The sequence below is a fragment of the Pyrus communis genome, chromosome 2 (assembly GCF_041283825.1).
Source record: "Pyrus communis isolate YQ-2024b chromosome 2, ASM4128382v1, whole genome shotgun sequence".
Classification (NCBI taxonomy): domain Eukaryota; kingdom Viridiplantae; phylum Streptophyta; class Magnoliopsida; order Rosales; family Rosaceae; genus Pyrus; species Pyrus communis.
Window position 1 is genome coordinate 18,494,524 of NC_142566.1, and position 23,390 is coordinate 18,517,913.

The 23,390-nt window shown below is 37.5% G+C and overlaps 3 protein-coding genes across 3 annotated transcripts; 2 read left to right on the top strand and 1 right to left on the bottom strand.

Moving 5' to 3' along the window:
• The first annotated feature begins 324 nt into the window (after positions 1-324).
• On the top strand, positions 325-3,759 carry LOC137746619 (transcription factor SPATULA). The gene is made up of 8 exons (XM_068486626.2): positions 325-1,056; positions 1,398-1,493; positions 1,623-1,688; positions 1,785-1,850; positions 2,510-2,824; positions 2,905-2,974; positions 3,102-3,231; positions 3,321-3,759. The coding sequence occupies exons 1-8, from the start codon at positions 715-717 to the stop codon at positions 3,352-3,354; spliced, it is 1,119 nt and encodes a 372-aa protein (XP_068342727.2). The 5' UTR covers positions 325-714; the 3' UTR covers positions 3,355-3,759.
• Positions 3,760-4,995: 1,236 nt separating this feature from the next.
• Positions 4,996-10,682, top strand: LOC137746616 (nicotinate phosphoribosyltransferase 2). The gene is made up of 15 exons (XM_068486624.2): positions 4,996-5,403; positions 5,540-5,687; positions 5,802-5,921; positions 6,046-6,180; positions 6,293-6,354; positions 6,596-6,671; positions 7,172-7,273; positions 7,519-7,635; positions 7,748-7,806; positions 8,479-8,653; positions 8,886-9,020; positions 9,095-9,193; positions 9,883-9,991; positions 10,130-10,242; positions 10,344-10,682. The coding sequence occupies exons 1-15, from the start codon at positions 5,255-5,257 to the stop codon at positions 10,419-10,421; spliced, it is 1,677 nt and encodes a 558-aa protein (XP_068342725.2). The 5' UTR covers positions 4,996-5,254; the 3' UTR covers positions 10,422-10,682.
• Positions 10,683-10,922: 240 nt separating this feature from the next.
• On the bottom strand, positions 10,923-20,587 carry LOC137746620 (DNA polymerase alpha catalytic subunit). Its single transcript, XM_068486627.2, has 31 exons — positions 19,365-20,587; positions 19,068-19,238; positions 18,874-18,957; positions 18,655-18,729; positions 18,370-18,434; positions 18,100-18,190; positions 17,817-17,990; positions 17,397-17,560; positions 17,152-17,266; positions 16,376-16,555; positions 16,171-16,284; positions 15,757-15,876; positions 15,349-15,654; positions 15,116-15,208; positions 14,809-14,927; positions 14,638-14,710; positions 14,447-14,503; positions 14,240-14,332; positions 13,705-13,827; positions 13,529-13,626; positions 13,396-13,441; positions 13,109-13,222; positions 12,907-12,990; positions 12,657-12,770; positions 12,464-12,553; positions 12,306-12,379; positions 11,952-12,171; positions 11,728-11,781; positions 11,503-11,622; positions 11,327-11,401; positions 10,923-11,226 (listed from the first exon to the last, which is right to left on the bottom strand). The coding sequence occupies exons 1-31, from the start codon at positions 20,508-20,510 to the stop codon at positions 11,080-11,082; spliced, it is 4,599 nt and encodes a 1,532-aa protein (XP_068342728.2). The 5' UTR covers positions 20,511-20,587; the 3' UTR covers positions 10,923-11,079.
• Positions 20,588-23,390: the final 2,803 nt, after the last annotated feature.

Sequence of the window (23,390 nt, forward strand, 5' to 3'; positions counted from 1 at the left end):
CTCTCATTTAAACAGAAAATAAATAACTTTCATTTTGCATTCTATTTTTCAGTCAATATAAAAGACTTGTTGAATACTTTGATGAACGCTCATTATATAAGTGTTCTTTATATTTTCAATATATTCTAACATTTTATAATTTATATGTCATTCTATTTTGTAATTTATATATCCAATACAATCATGTATTCATTCTAATTAAAACTAAAAAACCGTCTAGCCCACGTATACATGTAGGTGCTAGACTTCTACCTACTACTCGTCCTGTGTCTTTTAGAACTTTTTCTCCCAATATAAAACTTAGTTCCATTTTCCTAGTTTCCTACAAATGAAAAGAAGAATAGGAAAGCTCAATCCGGTTACCAAAACAAAACTAAAACCCCATTCAAATTAGACAAAAATCCTTCTCCGTACGAATTCCACAAAAGACTATCAAATTAACTTTTACTTACAAAAAAAACCTCGAGTCTACACGGATTACGGAGGGAAAGAGTCAGAAGACTCAGAAATCTCTGCAATATTAGTACTCAGTGCCCCTCACCTGCAGCCATGAGTGGGACTTCACTCCTCGTCTTCCTTAATTAAATTTTAATTTAATTAACTTTAATTTAATCTGCAGACAAATGTAAACCCGCCCACTCCGCCACGCTCCCAGACGCAACAAAAGCTTAAAAATCCAAAACAACACTAAAAAGCAGAGAAATATTTGCGGCAATGGGGGACACTTACGAATGCGATCGTTATTACAAAAACGCCACTTGTTCTTCTTCTCCTCCAGCTGCTCCGCCGCATTCGGCCGCCGACGACATGTCGCTTTTTCTGCAGCAGATTTTGGTGCGCTCGTCTAGTTCTTTGGCTTCCGGGAAGGCCCCGCAGTCTTTATTTTCGTCCTCGCCGTCCGTTGGTGCTCTTCTGCCTGGTAATCTCGACCGTCCGTGCCACTCTGGTTTCTTAGGTGATGGGATCCCGGCCGTTGATTCTTTTGCCGCGTTTGTGTCCGGTCATCCCAACGGGGCGAGTGAGAACGAGGCCAACGAGTATGACTGTGAAAGCGAGGTGCTTTGTTCTTCTAAGAATTGGAATTTTAGAAAGTTCTATATAAAAATGAAAAAAATTCTTAGTTAAGGTGCGTTTGGTTGCTGAGAAAATGTAGGGAAAGTGCAAGAATATTATAGTATCATGCCTTTACTTGGTTAGTTGAGGTTTTGATCCATTAAAGTTCATATTTTTTTTCTTCATGGTCCGTTTGGTTAGTGAGAAAATGAAAGAAAAGAAAACATACTTGTTTTGACTGAATCAGTAAGCTGTAAGTTACAGGCTGTAACTAAGAAGTTAGAAAATAAAAATAATTTTCCCATTTTTGTCTTTTGTTAATGTGAATCATTCAAGTTGAACAGGAGGGTCTTGAAGCGTTTGTGGAAGCAAGGCGAGGTGGCGGTCGGAGTTCTTCAAAGAGAAGCAGAGCTGCAGAAGTTCATAATTTGTCTGAAAAGGTTGGCCTATAATCTGAAAGCTTCTTAGTAGAATTATGTGATTTGAAAATTTCTGATTTTGTTTTTGCTTTTTCGTGACAAAATCGCGTTGTTCTGGGGGTTTTCTGATGTAATCGGTTTGTTGGGCAGAGGAGGAGGAGTAGGATCAATGAGAAAATGAAGGCATTGCAAAATCTCATCCCAAATTCTAACAAGGTAAGCCAGACACACCAACATGCCTTGATTTTTTATCTGTAGTGTATGATTCGTTTTTATTAGTGAGTTGATGGTTCATCTTGTTAATGTGGGCAGACGGACAAGGCTTCGATGCTTGATGAAGCCATTGAGTACCTCAAGCAGCTTCAGCTTCAAGTTCAGGTATTAGCTTTCGTTTTTGCATCTTAGTTTGCGATGAAGCTTCAAGTACTCTTCATAGTTCGTTGTCTCGGATCTCATGTTAATTCACGTATCCCTTATGTTGGGTGCATTCCCCATTCAATGTAATGTCAAGGTAAGACCTTTGTTGCTGGTTTCATCATGAAATTGAGAAGAGATAGGAAAACACAAATATGATTTGCGTGGTTCGACCATGTGAATGCGCCGAGGGGGATAAATAGGATCCAATAACAGAGCAAAGAGCCAAAGAGAGTCAGGTTGTCACGCAATTTCTTGCTGCTCTGCCTTTCAACCTCTTCGAGATAGCAATTGGTAGATGCGATTCAATGAGGTAGTCAGACTAAAATCAAAGTTTTTAGATGATGCAGTCTCACTCTCACACGATAAGTCTGTGCTCAGATAACATTTGAGGTCTTTTATTCTTGTATGGTTAGCTTTTGTCAGCCTTGAACCCGATGAGGAGCCCTAATATTGCATGAAATAGGTCAGCTTTTAGCTTTGCAATGTTGATGACTGCGGTTTGTAGAAAATCTTACGTTCTGGTTGAAACTTGGCTATGAAATGCCAGCTGCACTGATGATCGTAGAAATAAAAATCGAGAATTTGGTTTTGATTGATTTACTTTGTGATTTGTATATCAGATGTTATCAATGAGGAATGGCATGAGTCTACATCCTTTGTGCCTACCTGGAATGCTGCAACCCGTACAGCTCTCCCGGATGAGAATGGAGATTGGTGAGGAAAATAGGCCTCTGCATTTGGACATGACAGGCACACTGCATATGAACCAGGAATCTTCAACACAAAATTTGTTCAATTTATCCAACCAGTGCACTGCTGCAAACGTGTCATACGTACCAGACATGTCAAATGTAGTTAATTCAGAAACATCGTTTGGGTTGGAACCGTCAATTCAGTCTCATTTGGGACCCTTTCAACTGCCAGCCTCATCTCAGGTAAAATTATCGCCCTGTGAACAATGCATACGGAACTAAGCAAACGATATTTAACCTTTTTACATTATTTCCATACGAAGGAAATCTGCAGGGACAACCTTTTGCAGCACCAAAAAATTGATGCAAAACATTTGGAGATGAATCTTTCAGGTGGGTCGATGATCCTACAGTTGTCCTTTCAAATAACTCTGAACAGTATGTGCACAGGATCCTAGTGTTGATCTAACATGTATTTCACTATTTTGTTTGTTGGAAAATTTTGAATTGGGAATCACAGCTACTGTTTCACTTCCCTTTATCGCACAAGTATCAGATCGGAAGAGTACTTTTGATACATGCATCATAGGAAGGGACGGGCAGGGAGGCGGGCTCCTAAAGTCTATAGAACAAAACTTTCACATTGATAGGTAAGTACATTTGATCAATAAGATGTTTTATCCTTTCTTCGCATGGTTGCCTTTGTTCGCTGTGTAATTTACATTTAGTATGTGCACAGGAAAAAGGGTCTTGAACGATACCATCAAGACTGAAAGAAGGAACAAATGATGCATGTTAAGCCCGGCTACTCTAGCACATTTTGGATTTGGTGTAGCCACTTGTAACAGCTTTTGTAATTCTCCAAACTTTCCTAGACCCTCAGTTGCACGCTCGAATTATACATATACCTCATAGCAGACCTGCAATTCGTAAGAGTTTTCTCTTCAATGCTTTTGGCAAGGCTTTTCGTAACTGGTAGAAATAGTAAGTTTGGGGGATGAGACACATGTAAACTCCATCTATCCCTTTTTTCTATGGTTCCTTTTATTTGGAATTAAGCTCCTCGTCACATTATAAATCATCTGTCATGTCTGAGAGAACACACGCCCGCTGTTCGTTATGTATAAACTATATGAAAATCTTGTTCATAACATCAAGCTTTGTATTGTATTGTTTCATTGCTCTGGTATTACTTTATAATTCTGATTTAGCTTCGTCGAAGCTGCATTCAGACTGTAATACTTGATTTCTGCAGAAGTCTCAGGATCTTCGAGCTTTCGTAAAACGTATTGATCACTGAAACTTAAAAAGGTTGAGCTTGAAATGAGCAATTCTTTCCATATTTCTTATGTTTTCTTTAGTGGTCTGTTCAACGAACAATTGGGATAAACGTTGAACAAGAAAACTGGAATTTCCAACGGTTGAAATTTGACTTGGATTTCTCCACAGGTGACTTAGAAATTCATACAACTCGAGGGTCAAGAAAGTTTTAAGAGATGGGTTTCGGGTAAAATACGTTAACAAGACTCAAAGTCAACACGAACGACTAAACTGTCCACATGATATTAGACTAACAAATTGATAGCTTTTGTCCTCTTTTTTATGATGCGTAAGTTATCGTGTTATCATGTTGTTCTTTTGTACCAACTTGTGTGTCACGGATGAAGAATTGACACAAACACAATAAAGATATAAATAGATAACACTATAGATTGATACACTTTGTATGCTGGTTCAGTATTGTGTCTGTCATCAACTTTCAAAGAAAGTTCAATGCAGAAAGGGAAGTCAAAACGTATTACTTCCACCAAGTTCATCTTCTTTTTCTTTCTCTTTTTATTTTTTCTGGTCTAAAGATTCAACACTACTGGACCAGGGGAATTATTCCCTAGAGTTGGAAAAGAAAAAGGAAGAAAGGACACTACTTAAGGGTTGTGAACTAGGTTCTTATCTTGACTTGTTCATTTGGAGCACATTCATTGAACCAACCAATCTATTATATGGGTAAATTATATTTTAAGACTTCAATTTTGGATCACAACATTATTTTTTAACCATGTAGATTCATGAATTAATACGTTAATTTGACCGTTAAATAATGATGTGTCAATTGTGAGTTTTACATTTGTACTCACGTGATGTTAAATTTGTGTCATGTAAACAAACAACCAGTTAAAATTATATGATTATAAAGTAAAGTAGAGCGAATTTTGAGTTTTTGAAAAAACAAATGACTGACTTTAAGTTCATGTTTAAAGTAAAATTAAAATCAAATTTGTAGGTATAGATAAGCCTTGTTTAAAAACAAAATGGACTTGGATCTTTTGACACATGACAAACATATAAAAACATGAATTACAACAGAAAACAAATGTAAAAAATGATAAATATAGAAAATAAACCGGAATATATTCAAATATATATGGTTGGTATACGAAGCTGCCTGCGTAACACCATCAGCGACACGTCAGCCGCACACCCCTTCTCGCTCTCCTGCGCTTGGATTCTTTCTTCTTCCTCGTTTCTGACGGTCTCTCTCTCTCTCCTCTCTTTCTCTCTCTACCCTTTCGGTCTTTTTCTCTCTCTTTCTATAAATACACACACACACACACACAGAGAACACACATATCTACCAGAAGCAGAAGAAGCAAAAGAAAACTAAGCAATACAAAAATGGCGGGGAAATCGAACGGTCCGATTGATACGGGGCGGGTCATTCCGGGCCCCACCAATCCAATGGTCACGCCCTTGCTCACGGATCTCTACCAGTTCACCATGGCCTACGCTTACTGGAAAGCCGGCAAGCACAACGAACGAGCCGTGTCAGTCTTCTCTCTCTGCTTTCTCACTGCGTTTGTTTCCCGGGAAAATTCTACACTTTCCCGGCAACCAAACAGAAGCTTTACATTTTATGGTTGCATAATAATCTAAATATGTTTGCATATGAATTTGTTACAGGTTTGATTTGTATTTCCGGAAGAACCCCTTCGGCGGCGAATACACAATCTTTGCCGGTTTGGAAGAATGCATCAGATTCATTGCCAATTTCAAATTGACTGAGGATGAAATTGCTTTCGTCCGCGAATCGTTGTCTTCTTCGTGCGAGGTAAATCAATTCTGAAACTTTCACTATGAATTTTACTGCTTTCTGTAGTTTCAAATTGTGATTTTGCACGTGTATCGAAAGCTCGAATAATCAAATTGCAATGGTGAACTGTAGGATGGATTCTATGACTATCTTAGAGGAGTTGATTGTTTAGGAGTTGAAGTGTATGCCATTGCTGAGGGTACAGTTGTTTTTCCAAAGGTTCCCCTGATTCGAGTCGAAGGGCCAATTGCGGTGAGAACCGTTAGTCTACTTTTGTTTTCGGGTTTTTGCAACTCTTGTGGTTAGTTGTTGTTGTTGTTGTTTGTCAATCCAGTTGTTATGCTGTGTGTTTTGATTTACAATTTTATTGTTGCAGGTGGTTCAATTGCTCGAAACTCCCTTTTTGAATCTTGTTAATTATGCATCTTTAGTTGCTACGAATGCTGCAAGGCATCGTTTTGTTGCTGGAGAATCAAAGAATCTGCTTGAGTTTGGGCTTCGACGGGCTCAGGTATCTGGAACATGCTTGGGCTGTGACAAGCTCAGGGTTTTCACTTTTTGAGTTCTCTTTTCTGAAGTTCTGAGGTCGGTCGTAACAAAGAAGTCTTTGTTTTGATATTTAGGGACCTGATGGGGGCATAGCGGCATCAAGGTACTGCTACCTGGGAGGATTTCATGCAACAAGGTAATGCTTATCGAAAACTCAGCTGTGGCATATGAGCATTATGATTTTTACTTTTTCACAACTCTTTTGGATGATGTTTTTCCTTTTTCTAAAGCATATTACTTCTCTTTATAAATCATATTCACGCATTTCTGATATTGGAAAATGACAAATTTCATTTTACCTAAAATTAGCGGCCCTTCTGTTGTTGTCAGTAAAAACCTGGAATAACTTATCTTTATTTCTATGTTACATGTGACAGTAATGTTGCAGCTGGGAAGTTATTCGGGATACCACTTCGTGGAACCCATTCTCATGCTTTTGTCAGCTCATTTATGGTAGGTTACTCTTGCATTCTTATTGGGAATTCAGAAAGAACAGCTTCAAATGCATATAGACTTGGGATCTATATTGCATAACATAATAGGTTACAAAAGAAACATTATAGTTCATATCTACATTTATATCATCAGTGGTAACTAGAAACGAGTAAGTCTGTTTTAACTATTAAAATACCATTGTATTTATATTATAAGGTAGGTTTATCAATGTTTGAGATGCATTTCTTGTATAAGTTGAGCGCTAAAGCCATATAGTTTATTCATTAAATCTGAGATAAAATTTTGCGATTTTAATGTTATTGTTTTCATCTGATAAGGAAATTACAAACATGATATATCATAAATCCTTAGTAGACTATTAGATTGTGTTTAGTGTCTAGTTCTTGTTCCATGACATTGGAACACTAAATGCTATGAGCATTATGTTGTTGTCATCATGATTTTTATGCCTTTGCATGTGAAGCTACTGTTTTTCTAATTTATCAAACCATTTGCAGAGCCCTGACGAGATAATTGATAAAACACTTCGTAGTAGTGATGGCCAGAGTACTTGTGAGGATTTTGTTAGCCTGGTTCAGACTTGGTTAAGCAAGATTAAGGTGTATGATTTTGTTCTTCACTTTAAAATTCATATGCTTTTCTTTATTTCCACGTTTCTCAATATGCGTTTTTTGCATTCTACTCCTGTTCTAATTTATTCACAAGATTTTGCATATTCATATACACGTCTGCCTTCTTCAGCTGTTTTACACTTTTAATCTCAAATTTTTGTTTTGCTATCATAATAGGATCTAAGATCAGTTCACTCAGACCTTGACGTCATTAACTCATGTGTGCTTTGCAGTGGTCAAAATCATTAAATGGCACTTTTGGCGAGACCAATCAAAGTGAAGTAGCAGCATTCACATCATATGCATTGGCATTCCCTAATAACTTTCTAGCTCTTGTAGACACATATGATGTAAGTAAACATTATTCTTCGTAATGTTTAATGATGTGGTTTCGGCCCACTTATACTTTATTGTCTCTTTAAATAAAGTGAATTTTAAAAACATGCTTTCATTGTTTACCAGGTTATGAGGAGTGGAATCCCTAACTATTGTGCCGTTGCTTTGGCACTCAATGATTTAGGGTATGTTCAAAAGATCTTTCATGCAGCGGTTTTAACCGTTCAATAGTGTAATGTTATCCGTTGGATGATTTTAGTATTGTGCAATCTGGAGTGGAATTAAAAAACTAGGTATCCTCTATTGGTTTCAAATGGAAAACTATGGCAACACCAATAAGGTTGATAATGATGACTATGGTTTATAATGTAGGCTCAAAAGCAGTTTGTACGGTAACACATTTCTTTTTTAAGGGTTAAAGCCAATATTAGTGCTCAAGCATTTAGGTTGTAGGCATTGACCTCTTAATTTTGAAGCCTACTTTTGGGGGGTGTTTTGGTTGCTTTATTGAGTAAAAGGTTCCCTTTTAGAAGTGAGCGAAAGACCATAGGCCGGTTTAAACCACTGTTGCAGGCTTATGTTGATGTTGCTTCATAAAAAAAATCGCTGTTTTGCAGGTTACTTTTTAAACAAAACATTGCACACTGAAAAATCTCTTCCAGAAAGTTGCCTCTACTCTAGGAACTATTACATTAACCTTGTCTTTCCAATTTTTTATTACCGTTGTGACATCCATATTAATTTGTGCAATGTGCATGCAGCTTGACGACCCTTGACTTAATTAGTTTGGAATCTTTAGGCAATCAACCAAGTATTATTGTAGCTCTCATTGATGAGTTAGATGATGTTATGTCCAGGTACAAAGCAAGCGGAATTAGGTTGGATTCAGGTGACCTAGCATATTTGTCTTGTGAGGCTCGGAAGATTTTCCGCATCATTGAGAAAGAATTTGGAGTACCTGAGTTTGGAAAGACCAATATTACAGCTAGTAATGATCTGAACGAGGAAACTTTGGATGCTTTAAACAAACAGGTAATGATTCTGAACTTGTGGGGCTCTAATAAAGTATGTTGTGTCTTCTCAAAAAATAAAGTATGTTGTGGCTTAAGAACTGTACAAAGTTATCTGATTGCTGTTTTTTTATAGCATTGATATGGCAACCTTCAAGTTGTTTATCTTTTAATCTAGGGATTTATTACCACACGACTAAATAACATTCTGTTTAACTCTAATCTCTCAACTAATTCAGCTGTTTCTTGTGTAGGGTCATGAGGTTGACTCATTTGGAATTGGAACCTACGTAGTTACTTGCTATGCTCAAGCTGCTTTAGGATGTGTTTTCAAGCTTGTTGAGATAAATAATCAGCCCAGAATTAAACTTTCTGAAGATGTTACAAAGGTTTGATCATACTGCCAACAAGTTTCCAGTACTATTATCCTTTAGATTATGATATTTTTCTATCCATATTTTAGGTCTCCATTCCTTGTAAAAAGCGGAGTTACAGACTGTACGGGAAAGAAGGTTATCCCCTGGTAGATATAATGACGGGGGAAAATGAACCACCTCCAAAGGTACCTTGTCAACTTGGCCTCTGCATCCATTACGCCACATGCTATCTCAGATTGTTTAGTAGATGTTATATTTCTCATTCATATATCCGAGTGCATATTGACATGTACATGCAAACAGAAACATCTTTCATAATTTGGGTTAGCTATTCCAAAGAGCTTGCAAATTAGTAAATATATTTTGATTATCGCATCAATTATGGGTTTTTCTTACGTCAGAAAGCAGAGTTATGTACTGGAAATCTGGTCTCTCTTTTATTGTTGAAATAATAATGGAGTGCATTGAACTTGTCATGCTATATGCTAGTTGACAAGGTGGGCAGGAAATTATTAATTTATTTTCCCAAGAGGGTTGGAAAAATACAAAAAATTAAAAGATGATTCTGCACTTATTGTGAGTTCCACACCCATGAGTAGGGGCTCCAGTGGTTGACGTCTTCCCGAAGTAGGGTCGTTCGGGGGGATGGAAAGCAGTTCAGGGGACTTAATTCAAAGAGATATATGGAAGAGAGTAATATTGCAGACCATCTAATAAGACGTTTATTTTAATTCTTTAAATCCCTAATGGCTTATAATTTCAGTGTACATCATTTGCTTGCTCCTTTGGATTCTATACAAAAGTTTACTCCATGTGATGATCGCTAGAATGATGAAGCATAAAAGTCTTGTTTTATTTACATTTCAACTTGCAGGTGGGAGAAAGAATCCTGTGTCGTCACCCTTTTAATGAATCAAAGAGAGCATACGTGGTGCCACAGCGCGTTGAAGAACTTATGAAATGTTTCTGGCCAGGGACTCCAGGTAGACTTTCAGGGTATTTAATAATCGTTGGAAATAGAACATCATCTGAACGTATAGCGTTGAGTAGACTCCCATCCCATTGTTGTTTTGTGTTATTGGTCTCTGTAACGTCTGACCCCGGATTTTTGTTGATTGTAGGTGGAGTAAGAGAAGATCTGCCATCATTAAGGGACATTAGGGAGCGCTGCATTACACAACTCAAGAAAATGCGTCCCGACCACATGAGGAAACTAAATCCAACGCCGTACAAGGTACGAATGAACTGAATCAATTGATATTGGTACGTCTGCTGAAATTATTCTCATTTCCGAGTGACTACATATTTAACTATAATTATTTCTATGCCAAGTAGGTTAGCGTGAGTGCGAATTTGTACGAATTCATTCATTTCTTGTGGCTCAACGAAGCACCTGTTGGGGAGTTGCAGTGAGTGTAATAGCAAATGGTTTACATGAAGCAGTATACGCTTTCCAGTGCAATCGACGATTGAAGTTAAATTGTAGAGGGGTAATTTATTGGCTTTCTCGTTAGTGGAATAATGTTGCTTCCTTCCCTGCATGTTGTTCGACAATGCGATGCATCATTAATTTTTAATAAGATTTAAGATCGAAAATTTGAAGAAAAATGTAGATAACAGCATCGCATCCTCTGAGCCACTTGATCGGAATGGATGTGAACTACTTTTTGCCAACTCCATCTCTAGTGGCAGCAAAAGTTCTACGGTGTTCTGGCGTCTTATTTTTCCGACTTTGTAACCGTAAGATTTTGGTTTGTGTTTTTGACAAAAGATCAGACGGCTAAAAAGCTCAGAGTATTTCTATAGCACGCTAGAAAATCCTAGTCTCTTTTGTTAAAAACTGGGAAAATTCTTCCCTTTTGTTATATCAAATTTTCAAAACCAAATTTGCAAATCAAATAATTGACGTGATGATTGATAAACAGATTAGGATTTTGGATTATTACTTGAATTCCTTTTATAAACGTTGCTGATAAAGCAGTGACCAATCAATCAATCAATCAATATATACACACACACACACATGAAGAATGACACTTTACCCTGAGATCTGCAAAACTTCCAAAACAACTTAAACTGCAACGCAAAGATCTTGCAGCTGTATCCATCCGTACGCACAACGGTCCCGTATCCTCTGAACTGTTGAGGCAGCCAAATTCACGACTGACCGAACTTTGGCCAACTCCATCTCTACCGGTGGTCTAGTGCTTGCCTCCGTCTGCAAATCCGATTGCACCAAAAGATTAAGACTTACCATTCCTAAAAATACAGGCTCCACACCAAGAGCTAATGCCCCGGTGAAGAAAAAAGTCGATTACCTTTTCTATGCAGCGCACCGTATCCAAGACATGGCAGAAAAACGAGAGCTGCTTGTACAGATCTGCTTCCGTGTACTGGTGAAGGCGCGTTAACAGCAATATTAGTTAGCTAAACGAAAGGAGAGACTAGAAGAAAGCGTTTTTATACTTCTCTTGAACAAGTTTTTGATGCATACCCTTCTTACAAGACGCCCATTGCAGCGAGGGTAGTCTGGACAAACTGTTCCCCTCTCAGCATTGCCAACAAGCCGGAGGTTGAGACTTCGTGTGTTGTATTGGCAAGATTCATCGTCACACTGAAAGTAAAATCAGGAGATTGATATTTAATTTGAATTTATCAACCAAAAACAATCACTACACCCGTGCGGTTCCCTAGTATAATCTGCAGGAGGAAGATTTACCGTCATAAAGCCCCTATAGTACATTGAAACAAAACCGTCTACTTGCCTTTTCACCTGAAAGACAAATACAGTATCCGAAGGAGTGTGTTCATTAGATGCCCGACAACAATTTGGAAATGAAAACCATAAGCACTTTTTCAGACCCCAAATCTCTAAAGATTTAACAGTTTCATTGACAAATAATTATAGTGGCACTGTGCAAAGGGATGAGTTAGTCTATATACCTGGTTGGCTATCATAACAGGAGACAGTCTGCCCATGTCTCCTTCCCCGGGGCATTTTGAACAGCGTAATGTATGCCAAAAATCACTGGTAGATTCCTCCGCTTGTGAGTTTGTTTGCTTTTCGGTGATTGACTTAGAAATGGAATTCAAGATAGCTGGACAATTAAAAGTATCGGAGCAGCTAGGACATGCCAAGATCAAAGGCTCACAACCGCGAAATCTGCAATTCATCACATGAATACATCTATCATTTCCAGATAAAATTTTCATCAGGTTCATTCCAATTTTAAACAAATTATAGAGTTTAGGAACCAGTGGACAATATGAAAGACTCGAGAAGCCAGATAAGGTTACCTCTCTTCATCATCAAGAAGAAGGGACAAGCTGGAAGGATCATCTCTGACAGCTTCACTTGAGTTACCTTTGAACTAAAATTTTCCAATTTCAAAGTTACATACAATGAAAAATCCTATCAATCACCTTCAGAGAATGCCTGGGGATGTTGATTTTACCTTAGAAGAGTCAAGTCCTAAGCAATCAGCCAAGCGTCCAGGGCTGGTACCCTGAATTGAAGCACAAAGACGTGATACCACAGGATGAATCTGCAGAACGGAATTAAGTCATCAACCAAACAGCAGAATGTACTACACAAATGACAACACTCCATGACAAGTTAGATTAGAGCAAATAAATTGGATAAAGAACCTGCTGGGACAAGTAGTAATCAATGTCAATCATCCATTTCCCATCTTCTCGTTTTAATTCATCGGGATGTCTAGCACGTTGAGCAATCGCCATTGAATTACCTAAACTAGTCCCCTGTCCAAGAAATGGGAAGGAAAGTGAGAGGCTAAACATGATTAACATCACCATTTTAATATTAGAACAGGGCTCAGTGTTCAGTTGTTCACTAAATATTTATTCAATAGAGAACACATTCTACTGCATCACAAACCTGCTCACAGCAAATGATATAGGGGACTGTATCGCCAGCAGAACAACCAGCAGAATAACCACCTTGCTTTAATCTTAATGCCACCTAGGATTGTTTGCAGAAGCATCAATGCAACAGAAACATGAAGAAAAAAAAAACACACATCGAGTACATGGGACCAGACCAATTAATACTGAACATAAAATAAGCTTCTTGAACTCACCTGGACATGTGGTTGGTTTTTGGCATCTGGGTATGCTTCAGGTGGTTTAGTCAATGACTTAGTGATGACATATTTCTCAAGTGCTACTTGTCCGTTTCTCATCTCCTCTTGCACCTGTTCAAAATTGTAACACAACAATTCGGTCATTTAATCAAACGGCCAAGTAATAGGAAATGAATCTACGAAGAATTAGTGTATAATGGCTATATTCTCTAAGGGAAAATCAACAAAGAATCAACCCACAAAGAGTTCAACATAGAAAACATGGAAAGGGACCATGACCTCACCTTCATCAGAGAGTCATGAATTGATTCAACGACATCCTCACATGATCTATGAACCACAAAAGTGACTGATCAGTAACCTTTGCAAAAATCAAACTGACAATATCAAAATAAAAAGAGCTATAACACAGCATACCCTCCTGATAAAATTTGACTTAGGCAGAAATCTCCCAGCTCCTTTGAAAGCAAGCTCCAATCCCGGCGAACCATATCAAGGCCCTTACGCTCAATAACCTGCACCAGAAAGTATTAACTTCTATCATCTCAAGAAATTGTTAACTGAAACTGGAAGTTTGATAATTTTTATATTACCTCATAGGGCATCTCATTCTTGAATTGCACCTTCACAGCTGCATATTTCTTTTTCTTGAGAAGCAGCATTCTCTTGTACAACCCGTCAAGATCAATTTCCAAACACCTATACTTCTTGTTAACCTAAGATGCAAAAAGATAGAGAAATCACCCCTCATACAGACATAAGCTTTGTATAAATAGATAGGAGATAACTCGAATATATATAATCTTGTGACAGATACTGATAAGGTGGTGCTGAAGTGTCAACTTTCCTGGAAGAAAAAAAAAATGCTCTTTGCATTGTCTAAGAAATAGTTATGGAAACTATGATGTTGTTTTCCGCAGAAACATTTCTCTTTTACTCTATCTGTGGACTTTTCTAGAGGTAGTTAAAGAATGGAACTTTCTTCACAAATCAAGAAGCACCAATTGCATCCATTATGAAAATGGTTTTAGCAACAAGAACATTAAACACACAGGAGAAGGGTTTCAAGTGGAAAGTTTACTGACCACATCATATTCAGATAGCACTTTATCATGGTTAGAACCTCACCTCTTGAATAACTTTACGTGCGATTGCTTTTGCTTTTGCAATATCATCCAGTCCACTATAAATCATGATTGAATCGGTATCACCATAGATTACCTGCAAGATAAAACAATAGTGGCACGTCCTTCTTAATCAGTCAGTTGAGATAACTCAGATGTGGATATTGGAAAACTATATTAATCACTGCTAGTATGATATACAAGAAATGACCTCTAGGTTCAAATTGTTCTGAACAAGATCAACAGTACTTTGCAGAATCTCTCTCCCCTGCACAAGAATTATGGGACTTGCTCAATACTGAAAGGAAGCATTTGGTGTAAAAGTCAACATATTTGTTTATATTAGATGTGAACAATCCCCTGCGGTTACAGTGCAAACTAAGCAACACATATTTCTCTTACTTGCAGTGTTATAAGCTCTGCCAGTGGCTTTGCATAAAATCTCGAATTCGGAAACCCCAAGCATCCATACATACTGCAATACCAACCATATTCACATATATATATTTACACATATGAAATACAATTAATGTGACAACAAAAAATAAAAAGGCCTAAAAAGGCAAAACAAACCTATTTGCCGTCAGCTTTAGAGCTTGCTGTTGAATGTCAAGTTGCTGGATCTTGAGACCAGACGCAGTCTTCATCCATTTCTTTACATTTCTCCTCCTTTCAACTAGATCTTTTAACAACTGCAAAGTAGTGGAAAAAGCATATTATATACATGCACCTACTTTCTTGAGAATGAGAAAATGGAAACAAACTATGAGGCATACAATCCATGTTATAACAGATTGTGACAGATATGAAGACAATCTGTTTGAGCTAAAAAGTGCAGGATGAGTAAACAAAGAATTCTGTACTGAGAATGACATTATACCTCAGGTAGGAGCCCAATTTTTTTACTAGATGGTAAACGAGGAGCCAATCCTTCTGAAGATCTTTCCACTGTTGTGAAACAGATATTGTATTCCTGTAAAATTAAATCGGTATGAATACTAAAAAAATCTGTAAAACCATTTCCCTCACTTTACATGAGGGAGAAGAAATAAATTGAAAGTAGGCATCTAGGCGATGGTGGAGTAAGTAAAGTCCAGAAGTAATATTGCTTACCTGAATAATAGACGGGTAAAGACTATTGAAGTCGAGAAGTAATATATACTTGTCATATAACCCTCTTTTTGGCTCCAATACCAATCCACCTGCATAGGCAGGACCTTTCTTGCCTTTCCCATGATCCTTCTTTGCATCATTATCAAAATTTACATCCAACTTATCAACATTTTTATCATCAACACCATTATCTGTTTTACGCTTTGCCGAATTTGTTTCCTTCAGATGCATCTTGTCTGGAACAACATATTTTTTTGCATGGAATGCATGCAGTAAAAGATATTCTACTCTTTGAGCCCTAGCACCCTGAAAAATGCATAGATTAGATTTAGACCACCTATACCTTTTAGATCATGTCCATTATCAAAATTTGAATTCATCAAATAGAAAAAACATCATAGGACTCACTTGTAGGGTTTTTCCCCACAGATTACCGCTTATCTTTGTCAGCTGACGGGTGAGGGGAAGAACACTCAAATGAAACATGAGTTCCATAGACAGCCATGCATCTGTCTCACCATATTCAATCTGAATACATGAATAAAATAACTATATGATTTTGTTTCAAAGAGAAGACAGGAAAGTTAAGCTTTTTAACAGAAGGCTAGTGTGAAGAAAGAAACGAGAGAGGTTTAAGAAAAATAGGTTTTGGATTAGAAAACCACAGCCTTTTCACCTAACTATGTATGTATATGATAAGAGGTACTATATAAGCTAGAGATTATAATGACAGCCGTAGTAGTCTAGCATAAAATAACAGAACAATATTAAAACGACTCTAAAAAGACAAATACAGTTTGTAATATAAGTATGAGAACGTACCAGTTCCATTAGAAATTCTGATTTCTGGAACATTCTAGGAATTTCATGCGGCAAGATCTCCTTTCGGTCTTTATTCAGCTGAGTCTTTGCAAGTTGTGTCAAAGAATAGCTAACCTGGAAAGGCAAAACATTGCATACATGAAATGCTGAGGACCTAAACCTAATCAGCAGTACCAAGCATATAATCCAAAACACAAGTACTTACCTCCCTTAACAAGTCACGGGAACACAAGTATGTATCACACAAAAGGCGACCAGAAATGCAGGACATGATCCCTAGACTTGCTCCAGATCCAAAAATGGACCCTCCTTTTGCAAGGTCAGGCATCACAGCACGCTTGAGACGGCCTATTTTGGACCACATGGCATTTGGCACCTTACAAGCCTACAAATATTAAACATCTTTAAATATTCATGGGAAATGGTAGCTGATTAAGTGTACGAACTTACAAATAATGCATAAAAAATAATTTAGCTTTTATTTTTAAATTTTTGGGAAAGAGTGTTACCAATAATACATAGAATTTACAAATATGGCACAAATGAATTTGCATGTGGAAAAATCAGGATGAGCAGAAAGAGAAGAATTGCATAACAAGAAACAGGCATTTGAAACAGTGGAAGGTCAAGAAATTTGCAGTGGAACGACATGGCGACAGAAAGCTGCATTTGGAGAATGATGTTTTTTGTTCATAGTTTGAAACTTTAAACCAAGTCGTTAAAAATAGTGTCAAGTTTTTTTGTTTGTTTTTTTTATGCAAAATACAAGACATGTTGCACCGAAACATCATGTAACTGATGACGAACTGCATCTGGTCAGCCATCTGTATTTCATCCAGTTTGCCTCTAGATGCATATATTTTAGCGAAAGGATGACCTTATCGATCACAAATGATGGAATGATTTCACCAAACTCATTGAAATAAACATAACAAGGATAGATACAATCAATTTTTAACATAAAGGAAAAAGTATTCCCACCTTAGCTCTATGGAGAAGGACATCCAGGTCAAACCCAGATATATTGTGTCCAACAAGAACATCACTGTCCAACTTGTGTAATTCAATCATCAAACGGTTTAGTAAAGCCCTTTCGCTGCAAAACAAAGTTCAGCTTCAATGGACAGTGAACCTAAAATACAGTTTTTAATGGAATAGTTGTTATTTTTTCTATTGAGAGCAAAGAAAAGGATTGATTGAGAATTAGTTATGCTAGTTAACCCCACGTGCTTTCGATGCTTAAAACATTTGATCCAGCTTTAGAATTCTTTTCTGTAGCCTCCTTAGTGAAGCCCATGGGAAATATGCCTCCATCAAGTTTACGGACAACAGTAAAATGGCTCAGCGTGCCAGGTCTTGTCCACTCTGATGCCAACACGGGAGTGTCAATCTGAATTGCCAAAGAGCACAATACAAGGATATTGAAAACAATTTTGGTGAACCTTAGCAAAAAATTTCAGCAAGTATAGTATATGAATATATGGCTTCAAACTCCGTTGACTGTAGAAGTGAAACAAATGGATGAAATTTTCATTGCGTGTTAGTCAGTAGGCTTAGATAATTGTGTATCCCAAGAAGATGCATCAAAAGTCACAGATAAAAACAAAACTAAAACAAGCAGTGCTAAAAATGATTCTAGAACAAACCTTGGACTTGTGACAGCAGATAACAGATGCAGAGACAATTTCATCAAAATTAATAGTTTTCAAACTTATTGCAGTAACAACCACTGGGGGAGCCTCTGCAGTTTTCTTTGGGCAATTTGAGACCTGTATGTCTTTTGCAGATTTAACGACCACCTCAAATTTGCACCAACTTACCTGCATGATAGAATAATCAAAGTTCACAGATGAACCCAAAAACAAGTAAAATATGAAGCTCATAATCATGGCTAAAATGATAACAGCTGTCCAGACTTGGAGATCTCACCCGTTGTGAAACTGTGCGAAACTCAGAACCTGAAACTGATAGCCAAGAAGGTCCTTTTATCTTCCTTTTAACAAGAAAAAGCTCCAACGCACTGTAAGTTATGATATGTTAGGTTTTCTCTAATGTATTAAAGAAAGAGCGCCAAAGAAACATAAGCTAGCTCCATTCTCTAAGGTCACCACTAGGAAAATCCAGGAATAAACACAAACGAAAGATTTGAGAGTTATAGATCAGACATCAAACTGGAGGAAATGCTATAACTTCTTGTACCTGCTATGTGTTCCTAGAAGAGCATGGAATGTTTCTCCTTTGAGATCTGCTGGAAGTCGGGGATCCTGCGACAGTGCAATCAGTACTCATAAAAATGGAGTCAAATGAACTTTGACACTAAATCATCAAGTCATTAACCATCACTGTCTCACAGCATGCAACTGTAAAGAACAAAAACCTAGGAAACTCCAAATGTTTACTAGAAAGATGTAACATAGTTGATATGCAAATTGAAGGTGTACTTTATTTCTATAAACTGATTCAATTACAGGTTGAGTGTTATACCTTGAATGGATAATTGATCTTAAGTACATAATTCTCTCCTGCAGGTATGTCAGATCGCTCAAATGCGTAGTTTCTCTGTTATATGTGTTCACATAACACTCAATGAGCAACAAAGTGGAACAAATAACGGGAAAGTTCCGCAAAGACTCAATAAACTTCACTGGTTATAATTTAATAAAATTCAAAGTTGGAAATATCTCTATGATTATATGTGCAAACCTTAACCGGTGCCATGCTAAAAGCTGAAACATTTTGATCCAACAACTTCTTAGCTATGTCACTCTTTAAACCCGAAGCCATGTCCTGATAACAGGAAAAACAAAAGCACGAACAGCAGCAAAGAAAATTAAATGCTAGTCCAACAAGAATTACATGGTATGTATGTTCCCGCTTGTTGAAAAACAAACACCTACGTGCAGCTTTGTACGGAATTCTCTGGATGATATCCTCGACTCTTCGGCATCCTTTTCAAGCTTCATGATTTCATCACTGTGAAATACAGAACTGTTTGGAATTGCGTAGACACATCTCTGCATGTTCTCTACAACCACACAACAACTCTGGTATGTACTTCCTGCTTTGACCTATAGTGCAACATGATCAAACATGCAACATAAGAACTACACTTCAGAAATGAAACAGATTTACAAACTTTCATTCATAACGAACCAAACAGAATGTAAGTTACATCAAACTATTGCCATCTTTACCTTCCCAAACAGATAAAGCTTGCCCATATTAGCACCATAGAACTCTTCATAAGCATCAATCATGTAAAAAGGCAGTGAACCATCTTCTTCCAAATCACATTGCAAAAGCTCTTCGTTATTTGAGCCACTATTGACCTCCACAACGCTGCCACCAACATTCCCATCCCCTCCAGTCCTCACCGCCTTCCATCCAGCCATAGCACTCAATGACGGGTCCTTATTATCTTCCTTAATCTTTGCAATCAAAGTGAAAACCTCTTCCTTTTTCTCCACAGGTTCCACTTTCTCTTCAATGAAATTCACATTTTTCTCCTCATCTGCCCCTTCCCTCTCTGAAAAATCATGGATTTCCTCAATTGGGGGATCACCAACTTCGAAAACCATCTCCTTCTTGCCCTCATTTTCTTCAACCCCTTCATAAATCTGCACAGAACCCACCACAGAATCACTACCACTTGCCACAACTCTATCCAATTCAACCTTCATTGCTATATTGACAACCATATCAGACCCAATTTCACTCTTAACACACGAATTCGACACAAAAATCTTGTTCGATTGTCCCCTCCTCCGCTTCTCCCTGTCATTCTCATCCGGCGCAAACTCCGCAATCACATCATCGACAATACTATCACAATTCAACCCTTTCCCCCTTTCATTATCTCTATTTTTCCCGAAAACTGACGACGTGAACATCGAAGAAAGCCTCTGCTTCCCCATCATCGCCGCCGCCGCCGTGAGCGACGAATTGGACTTTTTGGGCCGAGGCTCTTTGTCCTTGTCTTTTTCCTTTTTCTCGACCTTCTTCCTCTTGGGCCTATCGCCGCCGTCCGATTCATCCGATGACGGACCGGCCCGGGTCCAGTCCTCTTCCTCGCCCTCATCGCAGTACCCTAGGCCGTTGTCGTCGACGATGAAGCCTCGGACCTCTTCCCGTCGTTTGGCGACAATTGCTTCGTACTCATCGTCTCCGACGGTATCGTAGATTCGGTCCTCCATCTTGATTTGGAACCCGCCAGTTTCAGATCGGCGGCCGCCATGGCGGAGAGCTTTGAGGCGTTCGAGGGCTCCGGCACGGGCCGACGCCTCTGGTCCTCGGCTCCGCCGCCTGGCGTTGGCAGCCGTCCCTTGCTCGTCGTCCGCCATTGACTGCGTGGTGGATCTCTGTGTGAGTGTCGGTGGTTCTGGGTGTAGTCACTTTAACATTTTGTGGTTTTGGCGGGAAGGGGTCTTTTATTCGGAGGGAAATGGCGGGATCGTATTTGGATGTTTTTCTTTTCTTTTTCTTTTTGACTCCCTTGCTACGTGGCGCTAGTTTAGCATCTACCAATCGAGATACTGTTTAAGGACCGAGTATTCGAGTGGAAATCTAAATGCCATAATATAAAAAAAAAAAAACTAATGAAAAAAGTTTGAAAATCTTAAGTTTTAACAGTAATGATAAAATAAATGGTAAAATAAATAGTATCAGAAATGATTTTTTAGTGTAAAAAAAAAAACAGTACCGTAAGTTTTTCGTTAAAGTTTCTTAATATAAATATAAAATGATATATTTTTCATTTTCTTTCGCTTATTTTACGAATTTAAGTCTAAATGAGATAGTTTTGGTCTAATCAAACCAAAATTGAACTAAACTAGTTATTTTGTTCGTTTCAACTTTTGGTTTTGTAAACCGCACAAAATCGAAATAGAAAGGTAAAATGGAAATAACAAATAAACAAACTTTTTGCACTTCACATTGCGAGTGTGTAAAATAGTGGTATTTGAGCCAATAACTTCGAATTTATTTGCTCTCACATTGCTGTTGATGAATTTAAATTTGGAAAGTGATTTTCACACCTTTTTAGTTTTTTACACACCCTTTTTTATATATGGTTATTGAATTAAATAAATCAAACAAAATCAATGGCTAAGATTATATAGATGTATGTAATAAGCTAAAAAGAATATGTGAAAATCACTCACGTAACTTGTCTACCATCGGCAACATCATTGAAGACTAAGTTCTGGCTTCCTACGATCACTTAAGGAGTTTTGTACCCATATACGTCACCAAGCCAATACCGTGGCCCATGCATGGCTCGTTACAATTTGAACATCAGAGATCAATGTGGGGCTGGACTACCCTCCGTCCTTTATCACTGACCTCCTTGTTGTCACCGACCTCCTTGTTGAGGACCTGATGTAACTTGTTGTATGTTTTAAATAGTGTTTTGAACAAGAGTATGATTTCTGTACATAATAGAGATAGCATGTGTTTAGGATTAGGAATGGTAATGAAAACTTTTTGTGAGAGAAGATGTGTTACTTAATCCAAAAGTCTTAAACAACTTTTTATCATTTTGGGTAATACTTGAAACGGATATCTTAGCCTTGAAACAATTTTTTGTAGGATTTGGCACTCACTCGTACTTGTTATTACTGGGTCTTTTTCAGCCCACAAAATGGTGCGCGCGGGGAAAGAAGTTCTGAAAGTCTAATTGAAGTCAAAACTCAGAGAAGATTGAGAAGCCCAAGGCCCAATGGAGTTAAAGGAAGACTTATTCGAGTACTAAAGTCGTCCGCTTGCCACCTAAGTCTGATTAAGGCTACATAAATTACTTTCCAACCACTAGATGCACGTGGAGAAACTGACAATTTTATGACACAAGGTTTGAAGAGCAAGCCTACTCAGACACTGACCAGGCCACGTGTCATCCAACAATAAAATACAAGAGCTTAGGATAGGACATAAAGGTAGTCGGGTTGCTGCTTAGAGTGACAAGGTTAGTTAATCAAGGCCAAGAAGGTCACTCAGCACATATATCTCTAAAAGAGCGCGCAATCCCGACTGAGTAAACGTCACTTCACTGCCGAATGTCAAACTAATGGTTAAAAAGTTATAAGCACATTGGTTGAGAGGGGTGGCGCATTAAATGCTAGAAAAGTGAGATTAGGTTTGCCTAAGGCTTATGGTTTCATTGAGGACTTATATAAAGGGGTGGGAAACTCTTGGAAAGAGGTCGATGACTGAAGTGAGAGAGAATTTTAGTCTTAGCCAAGTGCTATAGTGGATGTAGCCCATTTTTGAGAGGTGAATCACATAAATTTGGAGTCTATTTCATTCTAATTTTTATACCAAGCCCACCAATGACTAGTTATTTTAAAGGAATACTAATGAAAATGGTTTGAAAACTTTGAGTTTTAACGATATTGACAAAATAAAGGGTAACGTGAATAGTACTATGTTTGATTTTTTTAGTGTAAAAATGTGGTTTTTCATTAAAGTAAACAGTACCACAGGCTTTTCGTTAAAACTCTCTTATTTTAATTTGTTAACATACAAGTTTTGAGCATTGACAGTACTATTAATGTCAGCGCTTAAGAACATGAATATTTATTAATATTTTCGAAAATAAGAATGATATGGAACAATGCGAGAATAGTTTGTCAGAAGAATTGAAAGTTTTAAACTCGTAATCTCAAACTATGGATTAAGTAACTAACTTGAGAAGAAAGCATCTCAGAAAAGCTCTATGTTAAAGCTGCTAATTGATTTAATTAGTTAAATTAAATGTAATGAAAAAATTTCTTAGCATAGTAATTTTTAGGGACTATAATGAAGGAATTCTTAATGTGGTATGTTCCAAAAAATTAGAATAAAATAAGGAAAACCAATGTAAAAAGTTTGAAAACTTTGAGTTTTAACTATAAGGACAAAATAAAGGGTAAAGTAAATAGAATCAGGATTGACTTTTTAGTGTAAAAATGTGGTTTTTCGTTAAAATGAACAGTACCAGGAGCTTTTAGTTAAGGTTTCCAATAAAATATTGGGGCAGTCTGGAGTAGAGTGGATTCCAATACGTAAATAGGTGATCACTCATACGATGCATCATAGTTGTTGAAACATAAAATCATCCCACTATAAACAAATCTAGTAGTTTTATCAATTTAAGTTAATAAAGTAAAAGTTGACCCATGCCGATATTAAAGAAAAATCCTACCACAAATTTAGATATTTTAGATATATCTTTAGGAGAAATATTA